The sequence below is a fragment of the Hydra viridissima genome, unplaced genomic scaffold (genome assembly GCF_058129835.1).
Source record: "Hydra viridissima isolate aposymbiotic clone 2 unplaced genomic scaffold, HvirCarnegie_v1 scaffold_5, whole genome shotgun sequence".
NCBI lineage: Eukaryota > Metazoa > Cnidaria > Hydrozoa > Anthoathecata > Hydridae > Hydra > Hydra viridissima.
The window spans coordinates 8,511,241-8,530,057 of NW_028324304.1; the positions used below are offsets into that span (position 1 = coordinate 8,511,241).

The 18,817-nt window shown below is 28.8% G+C and overlaps 2 protein-coding genes and 1 long non-coding RNA gene across 12 annotated transcripts in view; 1 reads left to right on the top strand and 2 right to left on the bottom strand.

Annotated features, from left to right (window-relative positions):
• Positions 1-8,103, bottom strand: part of LOC149888435 (uncharacterized) — a 15,023-nt gene extending 6,920 nt beyond the window's left edge. For 2 of the 9 annotated variants that reach the window (XM_090088217.1, XM_090088216.1), the window contains exons 1-12: positions 7,034-7,198; positions 5,734-5,795; positions 5,098-5,124; positions 4,962-5,016; positions 3,676-3,702; positions 3,488-3,538; positions 3,259-3,285; positions 2,966-2,992; positions 2,837-2,863; positions 1,015-1,041; positions 887-913; positions 698-748 (exon numbers count right to left, since the gene is read on the bottom strand). In XM_090088217.1, the coding sequence (XP_089944343.1) occupies positions 698-748; positions 887-913; positions 1,015-1,041; positions 2,837-2,863; positions 2,966-2,992; positions 3,259-3,285; positions 3,488-3,538; positions 3,676-3,702; positions 4,962-5,016; positions 5,098-5,124; positions 5,734-5,748 (361 nt within the window). In that variant the 5' untranslated portion in view covers positions 5,749-5,795; positions 7,034-7,198. Of the gene's footprint in view, positions 1-697; positions 749-886; positions 914-1,014; positions 1,042-2,836; positions 2,864-2,965; positions 2,993-3,258; positions 3,286-3,487; positions 3,539-3,675; positions 3,703-4,961; positions 5,017-5,097; positions 5,125-5,733; positions 5,796-7,033; positions 7,199-7,798 lie in introns of those variants that run through there. The other 7 variants (XM_090088218.1, XM_090088219.1, XM_090088220.1 and 4 more) reach the window with 7 other exon arrangements.
• An 896-nt stretch (positions 8,104-8,999) lies between these two features.
• LOC149888436 (uncharacterized) lies at positions 9,000-11,859 on the bottom strand. 2 transcript variants are annotated; one of them, XR_016452787.1, is made up of 3 exons: positions 9,887-10,581; positions 9,438-9,634; positions 9,000-9,362 (listed from the first exon to the last, which is right to left on the bottom strand). It is a non-coding gene; the product is annotated as an uncharacterized LOC149888436 (long non-coding RNA). The 2 variants fall into 2 exon arrangements; XR_016452788.1 differs by lacking the exon at positions 9,887-10,581 and adding exons at positions 11,253-11,310; positions 11,801-11,859 and having other exon boundaries at positions 9,001-9,634.
• A 363-nt stretch (positions 11,860-12,222) lies between these two features.
• Positions 12,223-14,758, top strand: LOC149888437 (uncharacterized). Its single transcript, XM_090089326.1, has 2 exons — positions 12,223-13,852; positions 14,106-14,758. The coding sequence occupies exons 1-2, from the start codon at positions 13,657-13,659 to the stop codon at positions 14,666-14,668; spliced, it is 759 nt and encodes a 252-aa protein (XP_089945452.1). The 5' UTR covers positions 12,223-13,656; the 3' UTR covers positions 14,669-14,758.
• Positions 14,759-18,817: the final 4,059 nt, after the last annotated feature.

Consider the following 18,817-nt stretch of genomic DNA (forward strand, 5'->3'; position numbering starts at 1 on the left):
TACATGGCAAATGTTCAGCACTGTAATTGAAGGATTTCTGGGATATAAAAGAAGCTCTGAATATGTTTCACATATCAATGAGCTTATAAAAAGCTTTGAAAAACTGGGAGCTCGCATGTCAATAAAAATGCATTTTCTCCAGCCACATCTGAAAACTGTGGAGATTACAGCAAGGAACAGGGTGAAAGATTCCACCAGGATATAAAAACGATGGAGACCAGATATCAAGGACGTTGGGACATATAATGTTAGCTGACTATTGTCTTAAACGCAATGAACCAATAACTCTTCACAAACAGAAGGCATCAAGGACTTCTTTCCTCGGGAAAAAGATTTTTTCTTTACAGTATTCGATTACTTCACAAGTTGTTTTTAAGTGTAAAGTTAATAAAGGAGTTCAACTGAGCCTTTTTTCAGTTCACAAATAATTATTGCAATGTATTACATTACTAGGATGAAAATGAGAGATTTCTTGAAAATTATGTTTTTCTCAAAAAAAATAGGTGTGCTGTATTTCAATAACCTGACCTGATTGAGCAAAATGAATATCATATTTGGGTTTAGAAGGCCAATTTCATTAGGAATTACCTAAGAAACACCCAGGAACAGAAAATTTTTTTTCAAACGCAGCCCTGTGTTAAGTAGGAGTGATATATTTTAAATAACACAAACTCAAGTATAAAAAAAAACTGTTTACCTGTTGGTTCACTTCCTTTTGAAAGAGCTTGACAAAAAGTTAAGCTGCCAACTGTTTTTTAAAAGATCAACAAGAATATTACAAGAATAATCCTTAAAACAACTTCTTGAAAAGGCAAACGAAAATCAAAGAAAGCATTAGTAAGAATAAAAGTAAAATGTGTTTGGATGGAATTTGAACTATACAAACCTAACAAGCTTATTGATTTGGAAGGACCTAAAAAACAAAGTAAGTTATTTAAATGACATAGAAGGTTTTAAAAAAGCATAAAATTGGAATATAAGCCAAAAAAAAAACAACTAAATACATTCATATACCTGTTGGTTCAGATGGCTTTAGTTGAACTGCAAAAAAAGTTTAAAAGTATGAGTTGATTATTTAGCAAAAAAAAAGTAAAAAATATCAGTTTTGCAACTAACAAACAAAGTTTCAAAAGAAAATGAGAGTAATATTGATGTAAATGTAAGACAAATCCATTCATACTGATCCATTCATGCCTGCATGAATGAATCACAAAAAAAAATTGTTAGTATTTGTTGAAATGTACTTTACATCACACAAAATTGCAGAGATACAAACTTAGTTAGCCATAAAGAAATAACAAAAACTCAAGTATAAAAAAAAATTGCCAATTGTTTCAAAAGTTCATTAAGATTAATACATTAATAATAATCATTATTTTGCATTAAGATACAAGAAAAATTTTTCAAGTGACAGTAACTTGAAAAGGTAAAGTAAAAATAATGAAAGCATTTCAGACTGAAATTTTTAAAAATGTTTTTAAAACCATTTAGAGTTAGTTTTTAAATAAAAAAAAAAAAAAAAAACTTAAATTAAGTGACAACACTCTGTTTCACCTTTTAATTCATTAAAAGTAATGAAAGTGCTACATGATCTTTCACATTCATTAGGGCATTGAAAGTGCTACATGATCTTTTACCTTAATTCATTAGGGCATTGAAAGTGCTACATGATCTTTCACCTTTTAATTCATTAGGGCAATGAAAGTGCTACGTGATCTTGACATTATTTTGAGTGTTTTTTAAATATATAATCTCCTGCCATTTTCTATTCAGCTGCACCCACTTTTTAACCATAATTTGTTAAATATTATACTTTTTGTAATTATACACCTTAAATTAGATTAAATAAAACACAAAACTGGCAAAAACATTAGGAATTTGGTTTTACATGGTGTTCTATTTCATGTTAAACTAGTAAGATTTGTTGATGTAACTTGTTAAATAAAATAAACGTATCATAATACTTATTTGATTATAAAGAGTTTTACCACAATTTGAAGCTGAAGCTTTAGTTTAGAGCCTAAACTCATATACAAGGAGCTAATATAGGGGGAGGGGGTCACCTTGACATAGAAGCCTCCTCAATACCTCCTGGTTAGTAAATATACACAAAAACTATTTTGAAAAATGTTCTCTCTGTAAATTTTAATATCCCTATTACAATTCTTCTGAACACTCTTAGGGAGGCCGGAACTGGTTTCTCTCTTATAACCTGAGGACCAAATTATGAAGATCTTGTAGCATTATATACTGAAGATAAATTGTTACATACAGTTCTACTGTTTTTATGTTGATACTCTACCATATAAAGATTTACAGGATGTTAAGATGACATAAAATAAAGAATGATGTAAAATCCTTCCCTAAGATTTATAACAAGGCCTAACATTTCTGCTGTTATTCCATGATTTCTAAAAGCTCTTTGAGCAATCTTTTTATGATTACTAGAAGAACAACCTTCAATTTTTGGTACAGCAACAATGAAACCTGAACTTCAATCTTATGTAGGATAAGTTTCTTCTTTTTCCTAAACCTTATTTAGTTTCCTTGCCTCTTATCAGTCAATTGACTAAGGTTGACATATTGTCAATTCGTATTTGACCAATAATTGGCCTTTTTTTTTTTTAAATTGTTTCTTGAAAAAATAATTTAGGTAGTATTTAACACAAAAACACTACAAGAAAAATGTTGATAAAAATAGTAAATAAAAATGGCAAATAAAAATAAAGGAAGCATTTGAGAAGAAATTATCTTCTAAGCCATTTTACTTTATTTAAGTCATTTGATAGGAAATCAAATGACTTAACTAAATGGATGGAATCTAAATTATACAAACCTAGCAAACTTATTGACTTGGAAGTACCTAAAATCAAAGTAAGTCAATTAAATGACATAGGTTTTTAAAAAAGCATAAAATTGCAATATAAGCCAAAAAAAAAAAAAAAAACTAAATATATTTATTTACCTGTTGGTTCAGATGGCTTCGGTTGAACTGCAAAAAAAGATTAAAAGTATGAGTTGATAATTTAACAAGAAAAATTAGAAAATATCAGTTTTGCAACTGACAAACATAGCTTCAAAAGAAAATGCAAGTAACATTGATGCAAAAATCAGACAAAATTGAAAACTGCTCATTTGGAAACAACTTAGTTAAAGACAATCAACTTTGTTTAAGAGCATCAGTTTTATTTCCAGTAATGTTTTAATAACCAATCCTGTTATAAACTCTAAACATTAACCAAATTTATTCATACGGACCTGAAAAATATTTGAATTTGGAAGGACCTAAAAAATTCATGATAACTTTAATTAAAACAAACAGATGCATTGGATTATATTTATAATCAAAAAGTACCTAAAGTAAAAAAAAAAATCATGATTCTAGCATTCATTTAAATGCACTTTAAATCACACAAAATTGCAGAGATACCAAACTAGCTAGCCATAAAGAAATAACACAAACTCAAGTATAAAAAAAACTATTTACCTGTTGGTTCACTTCCTTTTGAAAGAGTTGGATAAAAAGTTAAGCCGCCAACTATTTCAAAAGTTCAACAAGAATATTACAAGAATAATCCTTAAAAAAAACTTCTTGAAAAGGCAAACAAAAATCAAAGAAAGCATTAGTAAGAATAAAAGTAAAGTGTGTTTGGATGGAATTTGAATTATACAAACCTAACAAACTTATCGACTTGGAAGGACCTAAAAAACAAAGTAAGACATGTACCAGAAAAAAACTGCGCGTTATCTGATGTGGTGTTTACGGAAACCGTACATCATTTAAAATAGCTAATTGTTTTAAAATGTGATTGTATTAATGTTGTTCAAGATTTAAACAACTCTGTTATTAAAACAATTTGCTTTAATTGAAATGTCATCAAATCAAGATAAGAAGCAAGAAAAAATTTTGCATTTTCTCATTGAAAATCCTGGTGTATCAAACAAAACAATTTCTAAAGAGTTGCAGATTGCTTTGAGAACAGTGCAGAGCATTGTGAAACGATTTAAGGACACTTGTACAATCAAAAGAAAATCAGGAAGTGAAAGAAAAAAATGTTTTGTTAGACGAGATTTTGGTAAAAAGGTAAAAGATGCCTTAGACAGAAAACCGGAGATTTCTGTTCGAACATTAGCGAATAAATTTAAGACAAGTGCTTCCACTATACAAAGAGTAAAGAGAAATTGTGGTTATAAATCTTATAAAAAGAAAAAAGTTCCTTGTTGTGAAGAAAAGCAAGAAAATGTCGCAATTCGATGTTCAAAGCTGCTCTATAAAAAATTATGTGCTAAAAAATCTTGTTTGATTATTGATGATGAAACTTATTGTGCTGAATATTTCTGATCTCTTCCAGGACACCAATATTATTCAGCAATTAATCGCAAGAAACTGAATTCCAAATATAAATGCATTGGAATGCCAAAATTTGCTAAAAAATTCTTAGTTTGGCAAGCAACTTGTGAATGTGGTGAAAGAAGCTCTTGTTTTGTGACTAAGGGAACAATTAACACCAAAATATACATAAAAGAATGCCTCAAGAAACGTCTTTTGCCGTTTTTAAGAACACACACAGGTAACCTGTTATTTAGGCCCAATTTAGTATCATGTCACTACTCTGGGACAACTTTAAACTGGCTTAGAGAACATAAAGTAGATTTCGTTGAAAAACACTGCAATCCACCAAATTGTCCCAAACTACGTCCTATCGAAAGATATTGGGCTCTTGTCAAAAGAAAACTAAGGTTCAATGTAAAAGAAGCCAAAAACATTAAAGACTTCAAAAATAAATGGACGAGAGCTACCAAGAAAGTCCAGCCGAAGACTGTGCAAAAGCTGATGTCGAGTGTAAAACGCAAAGTGAGTGCGTTCTCACGTACAAAACTTCACAAACTTTTTTAAGTGAAATTTAAAAATATTAATATATCTAGTTTCAAAATATACATAACATTCAATATTGAAATACAATAGTTAGATAAATATCCTTTATAATGTCCACGCTGATTTTTTCTGGTACATGTCTTAAGTCAATGACATAGAAGGTTTAAAAAAGCATAACATTGTAATATAAGCAAAAAAAATAACCAAATACATTCATATACCTGTTGGTTCAGATGGCTTTGAGTGAACTGCAAAAAAAGTTTAAAGAAAAGGTAGAAAATATCAATTTTACATTTAAGTAATTTAGCTTCAAAGAAAATGAAAAAAAAAAATCATCAAGAAAAAAAAAATCAATCAACAAGTGAATAAAATGTGAAACGAGAAAGAAAACAGAAAATGTAAAAATAATTACATTTTCTGTTTACTACCAAAAAAATGTTTATTGTAACTGCTAACTATTGTAACTGTAAAATAATTTAAAAGGTGATCATTGACATCTCTTAGTATTTCTTATTAATTTAAGACACATATCTATATATGTCCCATGCTGTAATTGATTTGCACTGAAAAAACTATGTAAAGTGGATATTGATGTAGTTTTCTTGACATATTGTAAATATAGTTAGAGTTTCAGTTTTTTTTTTTTTTATGAACGCAACTGAGGTATTTTTTAAGTATAAAATAAATGCAAAACTTTTGTAGAGGAGAGTTTTTTAGGAGAAGAAAAAATTGAAATGTGTTCACTGCAGGAAAGCTATACATACATATACATATTTTTCTAACTTCAAATGAATTTCATGTATTGATGAATAATAAATATATAAAATATCAAATAATATGATTTTAAAAATTTAAACCTCCCAGCGTGACATCTGTAATAAGGTTAAAAAGAAGCAGAATGATAACAATGGGCCATATTCTAAAAAATATATACATATAATTTGTATATCAATTTGTAAACATGCTATATATTATTATTATTATTATTATTATTATTATTATTATTATTATTATTATTATTATTATTATTATTATTATTATTATTATTATTATTATCATTATCATTATCACTATCATTATTATTATCATTATTCATATTGTTATTATTGTTATTATTGTTATTATTGTTGTTGTTATTATTATTATTATTATTATTATTATTATTATTATTATTATTATTATTATTATTATTATTATTATTATTATTATTATTATTATTATTATTATTATTATCATTATCATTATCATTATCACTATCATTATTATTATCATTATTCATATTGTTATTATTGTTATTATTGTTATTATTGTTATTATTGTTGTTGTTATTATTATTATTATTATTATTATTATTATTATTATTATTATTATTATTATTATTATTATTATCATTATTATTATTACTATTATTATTATTATTATTATTATTATTATTATTATTATTATTATTATTATTATTATTATTATTATTATTATTATTATTATTATTATTATTATTATTATTATTATTATTATCATTATCATTATCACTATCATTATTATTATCATTATTACTATTGTTATTATTGTTATTATTATTATACAAACTACATAATCAGCTTGGTTTATATTATATTACTTAAAATTTCACGCAATAGCAATCATCAGATGTTATAAACCCTAAAAAGACGTGACAACAAAAAATACAAAAATAGTGCTATGGAGTGTCTGCTATGATGGCATTAAAATTATATATTAAAAATTTATTTTCATGGCAGCACTTTGATGTTAGTTTGCTTCGTTTATTGAGCAAGCCTAGTTTTGACACAATGTGGTACTTTTCGGTCAAGCACAAATTACAGTAATTGCCACTAGGTTTAATGGTACTCCCTGATCGAGGATTTTCCATATAAGGATGGGTTCTAAACCTTTACTTTTACACTCCCATACAAATTTAGAAAGTTCAGTGGAGTTTGCCTTACTTTCATAACAAAAATAATTCCTATGCTTATACCATCTGTCTTTAAAGGCTTTTTCATTGAGCCCAATATAATAATGCCCCTTTTTCTGCTTTTGCTATGATAATGCCCCTTTCCTGCTGCTTATTTATATTTGCAATATAAAAACTCAGCACACACACAAACACATGCACAAACATTTAAACTTCAGGTTACATACCATTGTGTGCATAACTTCTTAGAACGTCAGAAAGATCGATAAGAAATAAAAACCCTAATAATATTTAAAGCGAGTTAAAAAGGAAATATCTGTCTAATCTACCGATTTTATTATTTACAGAACTTGATTTCGCGGGTCACTTGAGGTTCATATTAATCTATCATTCCTAAGTGGTCCGTATTCGTAAAATGGGATGTCTGGTTTATCTCCGTGGTTTGATTGATTTCGGAGCTGCGTAATTTGCTCCTAAAAGAACTTTTTTTAAACTGAAAAGACATTTTGTTATATAAAATGTAAATACTAGTTTTCTTAATCAATTAAACCTAATTTTATGATAATTTTAAGATTAAACGTTTTAAGTTTTAATCCAGCAGAATGCCACAAGGCACTATGGTGAGTTATGGCAAAATTGTTAATATAAAAACAACCTATTCGTTTTCGTCACTTGATGGTTTTTAGTCATTGATTTCTCTTTTTCTTTTCTTTTTTTTTTTTTTTGAAAAATATAATTTTTTTCTCAAATCACGAAGAACTTCTTCTGCAACAGCGGAACGTTGAATTTGTGATCCGTCCTACTCTGACAATTTTAGGGAAGGATTGGCATGGAAGAATACAAAAGTAATTATCTATCAGTCAGAAAATTTTTATTGAAAACAATCGCGATTTGATAGAGTTGCTTTGCAAAAATATGGCAAACTAAGACAATTCGAAATCTAAAAAAATTAAACTAATATTAACAAAGAAAAACGTTTTTCACAACAATACCTCATTTTATCTGTGCTGTTTTAATTTGACTTTTCCGTGAAATACCAGATGATAAGCTTTAGATAGGACACACCACTCCTTCATATGTGCATAATAAGATTTTATTTTAGATTTTGCCAAACCAATTTTTTCTGTGATAAATTGAATGAATGTAATGAAATACGTTTCAAAATGTTTTTTTTAATGAAATTTTTCATTTATTTTATCATTTGTTTACTTTTTTGGAGTTTCATGTTTCAATGACTTTTACTTCTATGTGACTATTTTTATGGGCCCGGCCGCCATTCCCACAAAGGGCTTTCTCTTTTTTGATCCGTTATTATTTTAGGATTATGCATCTTATTGGGTCCCACTGAGCCCGGCCGCCATTCCCACAAAAGGCTTCTTATTTTAATCCGTTATTATTTTAGGATTATGTGCATCTTATTGTTTGTAATATCTTATTTCTCATCTTAGTAATTTTTTTTTACCGGAAAATGAACTTAAATGGAACGGGAGCGCAAAACCATCTTTACCCTAAATTTTTTCAATGCACAGGACGCTGTTTATTTCCTATTAATGTACAATAAACTTATAGCAGTTACTAATATTCCCCACGGTGAGACAGCTCACTTGTGTTGTGGTTTTTTTATGTTTAAATAAACACTTCGTATAAAAAGCTGCGATTAACGTTTATTTTCTATAACAATTAAAACAAAAGATTTTGGAAGTTGACATAATTCTGACTGAGAACCAACAGATTGGAAAAAAATGCATGATAATGTTTTTTTTTTTTAAAAAAAAATAACTCATTAATCTCATATTTTGATCATTCATACAGCATTAGGAGAATTGATAATATTTCTTAAAAACAATTCTGTTTTTAAAGAATATTATCATAAAATCATGGTTTGTATATATCATACTAATAGCGGCGCAATAAATGCAAGATATCGAGAATGGGGGAGGACGAGGATGGGGGAGGACGAGGATGGGGGAGGACGAGAGGGGATAATAAGGGCAAAATCCCTGACCTTAAATTGATGTACGTTTTGAGTAACGGAAAGCTAATGGAGAAAAACTGCAGTTTATAAATTTCAACAAGAGAATTAAAAATAATACTAGTTGATTTTTTGTAAGGTTACCCATCTATTGACATGGAATTCTTTTATTACCACTTTTAAAATACATTAAACATACAAGGAAATAAATATAGTTGGCTAAATTTTTTATATTTTTTTAGCCCTCCTTCCAAGATGAAATCCTGCATTGGTTTGCAGCTTAGATTGCCATCACCTTTGCCACCCTTCTTTCAAAGTTTTGTGAGTTTGATAAAATTTAAAAGTAGATTCAAATTAACAATACATTTTCAAACTTTTTTCTTTTATCTTTTAAGAATGTTAACCAAATAATTTTAAAACAAGTATTCTTAATTTAAAAGCATTACACATTTTTTGAATTATCAACACATTTAGGAGCTCACTGACAAATTGTTAAAATATTCTCAGACACTTCGTTGGCTCACAACAGCCTATACGTGCATCAGCTGCTTTTTACACCATCATAAATTATTAACTAATTACACCTCATAAATTATTAACTAATTACACCTCATAAATTATTAACTAATTACACCTCATAAATTATTAACTAATTACACCTCATAAATTATTAACTAATTACACCTCATAAATTATTAACTAATTACACCTCATAAATTATTAACTAATTACACCTTTACACCTCATAAATTATTAACGGAAAGTAAATATGTCATCGTTTCTTGCGTCGAGCATCACGACTCAAAAGTTTACGACTCAAATTCTTTTGTATTGAACTTTTGTATTAAACTTGTTTCTAAAAATTAGAAGAAACATAAGTTACTGACGTGATAACGTTAGTTTTAAAAGTCTAGTGAATTTAAACTTTCTTAGCATAAGAAAGTTTAAATTCATATGCATTAAATTGTGTCTAAAGAACGATGTCTTGTCAGTAAAGATTTTTTCATCAATAAAATTGAATAGGCGAGCTAAATATTAACTTTTTTAAACACTGATTTCAAATATACTTGAGATTTGGACGTGCCGAAGTTTTTGAGAAAATACCGACCGTATTTTGGTGTTTTTTTTGTGTGATTCATGAGTGACCTTTAAGAAAAATCAATATACCCAGTTGAGGCAATATGAAATTCTATTGATAAATAAATGCAACTGGCATTCCACTTTTATGCATCAATCTTTGTATGATTCATCAAGCTCTGTATGATTCATCAAGCTCTGTATGATTCATCAAGCTCTGTATGATTTATCAAGCTTTGTATGATTCATCAAGCTCTGTATGATTCATCAAGCTCTGTATGATTCATCAAGCTTTGTATGGTTAAAAATCTTTAGCACAATAACGCTAGTTAAACACTTTAAAGAATCTAAGTATGAGTTTTTTAGAAAATGATTTCTGAAAAAACGATGTATAAAGTTAAATATTTAAATTCTTCATAAAATTCAATAAAATTTTCAATATTATCCACAATAAAATTTTATTCATAAAAATAATAATTTTATTCACAAAAAGATCAGAAACCATCAGGGTTTACTTTAACTCTCAACGTTTTTTCTCTCTCTAATGTACACTAAGATGTTTTTTCTCTCTCTAATGTACACTAAGATGTTTTTCTCTCTCTAATGTACACTAAGATGTTTTTTCTCTATCTAATGTACACTTTGATGTTTTTAATGTACACTAAGATGTTTTTGAAAACTTATAAACACGGAACTTTGTTTAACAATGGGCAAGTATTCTATTCTTAAAATCAAAACCACCCATGTGCATGACTTAAAAAATGTAATTGTTAAAAATAAGCCAAAAGATTATTTTCATTGAATTGTCAACCATTTTGGTCACAATTTAATAAAATCCGTAGTTAAGTTTGATTTAGCTATAAGAATTTATTTAACCTCAAAAAATATGAGATGTATTTTGTAAGATCATGCAACTGAGGTTTTTTAAGATCATGCAACTGAGGTTTTATAAGATCATGCAAATGAGATCTTGATTTTACTGCTTTACTATAAATAAACGAAAAAGCGCAGATATGGGTACAGAACGGAAATGCAGAAAATCCCCACTGGTAAAATGTGATGATAAAGTAGGAAAAAGATATTAAACAAAGGATTTCAATTTCGCCCATATGTTCCTTAGAGTTTATACATTTTAATCCACACAATTTTTGTAAAGTTATTGCTCAGCCTCTTATAGTAATTTATGTTCATGCTACACTTAAGAAAAACTAGGTCATTTTTTTTACCTTTTTATCTTTCATTCGAGCTCTATAAGGTCGTATGAAAAATCGTTAACTACTAAAAACTTGCTTAACTGAAGCTCAAGAAATTGTAATGCCAAACACTTTTTCAAATAGCACATGCAAATAAATTTTTTTCTTTCAGCTCAGATCAGAAAGTAAATAAATTGTTAACACCTTAAACAGTGCAGATAGCTTGTTTGGGTGCCAAGATACAGCAGATTGAGTAGCACTTCTAAAAATTGTGCAATGAAAAAGTCGCATGAATAGAACAGAAGTAATTTTGTATTTTTCTATCATCCGTATATTGAACTGTTTTTAAATGGCATTGAAATATGTATGTATGTATGTATGTATGTATGTATGTATGTATGTATGTATGTATGTATGTATGTATGTATGTATGTATGTATGTATGTATGTATGTATGTATGTATGTATGTATGTATGTATGTATGTATGTATGTATGTATGTATGTATGTATGTATGTATGTATGTATGTATGTATGTATGTATGTATGTATGTATGTATGTATGTATGTATGTATGTATGTATGTATGTATGTATGTATGTATGTATGTATGTATGTATGTATGTATGTATGTATATATAAGATGAAGTAAAAAAACAAAGTACTAAACAAATCTTAATTCTTTTGTTGTTGTTGTTTTATGCGGTCTTGAAAAAATCTATCAACAAAAAGTTATAATTTAAAATCAGTACCAGAGTTTGAAATCAGACTGCTCTTTTATTCATAATTTTGCATGTGTAGTTAAGCATCTACACATGAATTATAATTGAGCTCAATTAATCTGGGGTAATTATTCAGTTAAGTGGCATTAAAAAAAATATATCTTGAAGGGTTTTTTGTTTTTGTTACAAATGCGTCAGATAAATACACTCTCGCCCACAGATGAAAAAAATATATTAAAATGAGTTTCACTATTTCATAATGATCTCATTAAATAATTTATGAGTTTTTTTACATAAACTTATAATTCCTTTGAAAAGAAAAACAAAATAAGAAATAAAAGCACCATAATATTTTACAACGAAATTTATTATGTGTATTACTGTCTTACTGTAGAAGAATGACGAAAAACTTAAATAGGATACTGGCAGTTTACACAAGAAAAAAAAGCTGAAAATAGTGAAATGTTTATATCTTTGCCGCCACACGAGTTCATGCAGATGTGCTTGAAAAAGAGCCTCTGAGTGCCGAATTGTTGCCTTAGTTTACGTTTGAGTCGCATCCAGATTTTCTAAACGTTTTGAGTTTGAACTTTTTATTGTTTAAAGAACTCACAAAATGTTTGGTGGATGATAATTTCGTGGAAATATATACCGTCATGATTATTCCCAACTCCACCACATGACGAACGTCAATCAGAAACAATATGGGTTCCAGAATATATTACAGAATGAGTTCTTTAAGGGTTTTTGCAGTACGATTCGGAATTTCGCATAAAAAACATCTACGAGAATTTCTTTCAATTTCTCCGAAAACCCAATGACCAGGGCGCAATTATTCACGATGGTATTTTCTGTAAAAAAAATTATATTCATTGATTTCAACAACATATGGTGTACCGTCGACATTAATTCAACCAATGGCTTACAGGTTTGTTTCTGTATCAACCTCGCAGACCTTTCGGCAAAAATTAACCCAATCAGTTAGTGCTGCACTACCGTGGATGCCTGTGTCATGTTGGTTATCAGCCTGTGGTACATTGCGGCTCTAGTCGTAAATATTAAGTAGAAACTGTCTTAGCAGCAACCTACTCTTACTAAGAAATGACCCTTCAGGAACACTTGGTCACTTTTTCCAGTTTTTGCCAAACCAACGAGAAGCCTAAGTTGTATTTTTATATGAATTTTAGCCAAAAGAAATGCGTCATATTTTACAATGCAAATTATTCTTAATAAGTTTTCTTTTTGCAAACCACTTAAGAAAGTCCCCTTGATTCTTCTAGAATATTGCATAAATCAAAAAAAGTCTAGTGTTTTCGTAATATTTCGTCATGGCCCAGGATTTCTTGTGCTTCGACTATAACTGTTGGTGCGTTGGCCTACCACGTGGCATTTTTCCGACTAAGTCCAAGCAAATCATACTTAAAACTTAAAAAAGTTTTGTTTTTGTTCGTTAAAAGTTATAAAAAAAATAGAAACTTTTTTTTTGTTTGTTAAAGAAATTAAAACGATTCCTTTTTTACATTACTAAGATAAAATTTAAAAATAAAATGTAAAGTTAAATTGTAAAGTTTTTTCTTTTAATTTGGCAACGATAACCATATGTTTGAAGGAAATTTGTAAATTTTAAATAGAACAGTTTTCTTTATTTTCAGGTTTAAATTTTTATCAAATTATGGTTACTTATGCGATGTAATTATGTAAAGTATGTAATTATGTACCTTTTTGTTTTAAAAGAAAAAAACTCCTCCGTAAGTGTTAGTAAAAGCATAAGATAAAATTATTTTAGGCCGCTTAACTGAGGAATACCCTTGAAAGACTACCTAATATAGTTTAATATATTGTGTTTCTCATCTATTATATAAAGTTATTTTTAAAAAAATGCAAATATGACAAGCAGTTCAGATTTATTTGCAAGGCAAATTGAGCAACAAAAGCAGAGCTCTAAGCAAACTAAAGCATACGAAAACATTAATGATGATAGTAAAGAAGCTAAAGAGCAAGAACATGTCTTTTGGGCAAGAAGAGAAGAATTAGACACTGCTGGAGAGGTTGAAATAAGCAGCTCTTTAAAAGAAGACCAAGGTTCTTTTTTTAAAAAAATATATCATGATATAGCAAATTTGTTCATGTGCAGTTTATAGATAATTGTTTGCAAGAATATTCACTAAACTTAAGTTTTATATGCATGTCAGATTCCTTTTTTTATCTTTCTACAGTGACTTCCCTTAACTTTTTTTAACCTTTAAATTTTCCTTTATTAGGTTAGACTTTTTTTAACTTTTTAAAAAATTTGTTGGGAAACCATACATGTATGTTAAACCTATTCAAATTTCAGATGAGCTGTCTTTGGAGACACCATTCAATAATTCTTCTGATGCATCAACTATAAATGTAGAAGATATTTGTGCTTCAAAGAAGGTTTCAGAACTAAATATTGACAGCAATTTTCTTGACCAACAGCGTTTAAATGAGAAACGTGAAACAGAGAAATTGCAAGAGAAGCTCATGAATGATGAATACCAAAAAGCTATTGGTTATTTACTCTGCTCTAGCAAATCAAAAAGTGGAAAGCAAAAAAAAAAGCAAACAATGACAGCCTACTTATTTTTCTGTAGACGCTATCGCTCAAAAATAGTTGCTCGAAATCCGAAACTGACATTTGCTCAGATAAGTAAACTGTTGTCCCATATGTGGCGCAATGCATCTGAGCCTGAAAAAAATACCTACCGGTTAAAGCTTGAACAGCATCGGACAAAAGTTAATGCAATTGTTGAAAAAAATTTAATAGAAAAAATGAAAATAGTAAAACAACAAAAGCTTTTGGATAACATGCACAAGAATGAGGAAACTTGTGATGTTACACAAGAGTCTATTTTTAGGACACTTCAAAGTGATTAAAGTAGTCAATTATGATGACTTTGGATGGTTTTTCTTTCCTATATTATATCTTTACTATATTATGAATAAAAGGTCTTATTTTATTTAGTTTCTAAGTGTTTTTTTGTTTTTTGTGGGTTTTTTTTTCCAAAAAGCTATCAATGCTAACTTTAAATTGTCTGAGATACATCTATGATTTGATACAGATTCAACTTTAGATGTCTCTGACTGTTGCCTCCACCTTTTGCCACTACTCCTCTATTTAAATTATTTATATACAAGACATGTTTCTATTCATATATTATGAAATAGAAACAGAGCGAAAAGTTTTGAAGAATCTTCTGATATCTGAAGATGCTTGTTCATATTTCCAGGTAGTTTTTTTTATGTAAATTTGTTTATGTAAATAATTTTCTATAAATTAAAACTTTTTTTTATAATTATTTTAAGTAATTATTTTTCATAATTACTATAATAAATTATTTTCATTAATTTCAGCGTATTATAATTATGTTAGACTAAATTAAGTATGGACAGACATGTTGAAATCTTTAAAAAATTTTATTCGAGTGTTTTTGCATTGTATCCTAACAACTTTAATTGTTATTTTGTTAATCCACTTCATAAAAATTTCAAATCTAATTAAGTTCAGCGCTCTCAAGTAAACAAGGTAGCACTATTCAAATTTAAGATCTCTAGGGCATTGAGCATAAGGTTAAAGGCTAAGTTTAAGATCAAGGATAGATCTCAAGGGAAATATCACTGCCCTCGGAGCTATGAGTTTTGTTAAAAAATAGATCATTTGTATGATTATTCACTTGAAGAAAACTAGGTTCTCTATCACTTATCTCAAGCTCTTTGCGGTCGCATAAACAATTCACGACAAAAAAAAAATGATGACTAAGACTTTATTCCTGCATTTTCCCATTTCTGATTCTATTTTATGCCTTTTGATCTTAGAATTTTTATCTGAGCTATCCTTTTAGTCAACTGCTGATTATATACAAAATAGGCTAAAAGAGAGGTCCAGTACTTCCCCGTGATCTAAATAACGTGAACATTATCATCTACACCCTGAGTTGTTTAGTCATCTAAAGTTTCCACATCACCTTCATTATTTTCTATTTCAACGCCTTCTTCATTAATGGTAAATCTAAATATTCTAAAAACACTTTTGAATGCCTTTTTGGTAACAATGTGCACTACTTATCCTTTCAGTTGACTTTGATCCACATTTCTCAGCAGCTATGCATACCCCAGCGTGAGACCCCAAAAAAGACATTAATGAGAGCAGCATGTTCAGTGGTTTATAGAAGACAAATGAGTTGGTTGTGATGAGTGACATTCGATGTGCCCGTACTTAAATGGTTACTGATACAAGCTTGTATCTGCAGAACACAATCAGTTGGGGATTCGATATGGAAAACACAATCAGTTGGGGATTCGCTATTGAAAGCACCGCATGCATTTATAACGTTTTTCTTGTATGATCTAATCATATTTTATGGTTTTTAACAGCACTTACTTTTCTAGCATTGCATTGTATGGTTCAGTACTTACTTTTGTAGCATTGTCGACTAGTGACTTGTATTTTCTATAAAAAATCAATGATTATAAATTTTTTCATAGAAAATGCAACCGTGGGTAATAAAAACCTGGTCAATAGGTTTTCGACTAAGTAAAGTTAAGACCTCATTAGTAACTATATACTATTAAAAGCAATAATTTTCTTTTGCCTATTGTATCTAATACTTATATTTTTATATGTATCAGATATTGTATATCAATTTCTGCAACAAAAATTAACAACCACAACTTTAATTACAATGCTTACATGTCTGCATGCTTTTGCTCCAAATGGTTGGTGAAGGAACTTCAACGTTCCACACTTTACAGTAATTTTTCTTTACACTTGCACACTACTTTCTGTCTTTAGAAAACAAATGTCACAAAATGCAAATAATACAACACTTGGCTCTTCAGTTGCCTTTTCCAATTAGTTGTCGACACTTGGCTAAAACAACAATCTAAAAGTCACAATTATTCACAACGTTAATACAACTGATTGTAGAAAACTGCAGATAATATGATATTATTAGATTGGGAAAATAAAAAAAAAGTTACAATGTTGTTGTTATGGAGAGTATAACATTAAAAAACAGTGTTTTAAAAAATAGTTCTCTACAAAATTAAAAAATCATAGACACACGTGGTTACCAATAAGTAAATCACAAGAAAGCCAAAATTAGTGTCAACATTTATACTTCGGACCTTGGGGCTTGTTTAAGTCAGTTTACAACTTAGCAGAAACCAGTTGCTTTTTATACCACGGAGAGCTTTTATCAGCGTCATTTGTTTTATAAAAGGATGTTTGATATCCTTTATAACTTCCACCTTTGCATCTATCACTAGAGGCTGAGGATTTTGTTATCGAGTTGGCAAGAACCACTTTTTTCAAAAAAGAGAGTCTATAAATTTTAAATTTTAAAAGGATTATGGCATAATTATTTTACCTAATGTCAAAAAACCTCTGATTGGGTAATGCTAAAAAACCTCTGATTGGGTAAACTTTAAGTTTATTTACGTTGTCTAAACATTTTAGTTTTACAAAAGTTTAAAGATCATCCAAGTCATTCAAGCTAGTAGCTATCGAAGATGATTTACCTTTTTTTTATGATACATAGCGCGTTAGTTAACACAAATCTGTCGTAATTATGGTTGAGCTTTTACTGAGAATTTACTGGCTAATCGGTAAAATTGTTTTGTCGATTTACTGATGAACTGATGTCAATAAATTTCGGAAAATAATGGTTTTTAAAAAATGTTCAAGAATGCTTGAAATATCTCAAGTTTTAGTGAGACTTTTCTACTGCTACATTGTTTGTTACAAAAATTAGATCTAGAATGAGTGACGACTTATTTTTCGGCATAACCATTTTATAGGTTTCATAGGTTTTTATAGGTTTATAGAATTTATTTTACCGTTTTTTACTGGTAAAAAAATTCGGTCAAAACTCAACCCTAATAGTGATTTAATAAACTTGTGTTAATAGCTGCATAGTTGGTAAAATAATATAATAAATAAATAAATAGCATATTTTTTCAAATTTCTTTTTAGATAATAGAATTTTTTCAATAAAGTTTACGTAGTAAAAAAAAACGGGCCAACGTGACAGACTGTAAACCGGGCCGTCAAAACCAATTTTAAAGTGTAATAATGAGAAAGAAAGCTAGAACTACAAATTTAATTCGTAAAACCTCTGTCAAGGGTTGCATAAAATAAAAATTTCTATATGCTGACTAATAAATAGGTTACAGCAAAGTTATGCTAAAGCCATGCTTTTTTTAATCAAGAAAATAAAACTATCGTAACAGCTGATGACCTGTATCATCCTGAAAACTCGGTTAACAGTTAACAATAACCAGTTGTAGAGATACAAGCTGAATAAATACCATAGGTTTCATTGATACCATTTTTTTAAAGTTTTAGTCAACCTTTATCTTCCTCTTTTTTTTCTTCTTGTTTTTTAAAAAAGATCAAATGAAGTTCGTTTTTAGAAAAAGTCAATCTTCATTTAAAGCTTGTCGATTTTTACTAAACCACTTTACGAAATTTTAAGTTTTACAATTTTTCTTCACTGTGGTAAAGCTCGACTAATTTGGAGTATTTACATTTAGTTTAAAACTAGTCATATTTGCATTAACACCTAGACGTCCCATATCTTCTGCATAGGTGACGGAGCATATCTTCTGCGTAGGTGGCGAGGCATACGTTTTAGATGAGAAGATTAAGAGAAAGGGTCTGCTTTTTAGAATATTTTGTAGACAATGTAAATCACCTCATAAGCTAACTTAAAATTGGTGTTTTTATGAAAGACCTTCCAATCATATACTCCTCGATTTAAGATGAATATTACAGTAACTTTTTTTCTCTCTATTTTCTGATCGTCCAAACCTAAAAATTATACCATTTTGATGTTCTTTCAAATAAAAGTTTTATTAAAATCAGTTTAGGATGAAATTTCATAAAATGTTGATTCTTTAGTCATGTTACACACGCGCTGATCGCGTGGTAAGTTTTCTCTTATAGAGTAAACACATTTTCCTATTTTAAAAAGAAGTTCCCAGGCTGAATCAAAAGAAAATGATCAGGAGTAAACAAGTATGAGA

Excerpts from the sequence above, each read along its gene's own strand:
- LOC149888437 (XM_090089326.1), top strand. The coding sequence starts at position 13,657 with ATGACAAGCAGTTCAGATTTATTTGCAAGGCAAATTGAGCAACAAAAG. Across the intron at positions 13,853-14,105 it reads CTCTTTAAAAGAAGACCAAG|ATGAGCTGTCTTTGGAGACA; the intron begins GTTCTTTTTTTA and ends TTCAAATTTCAG.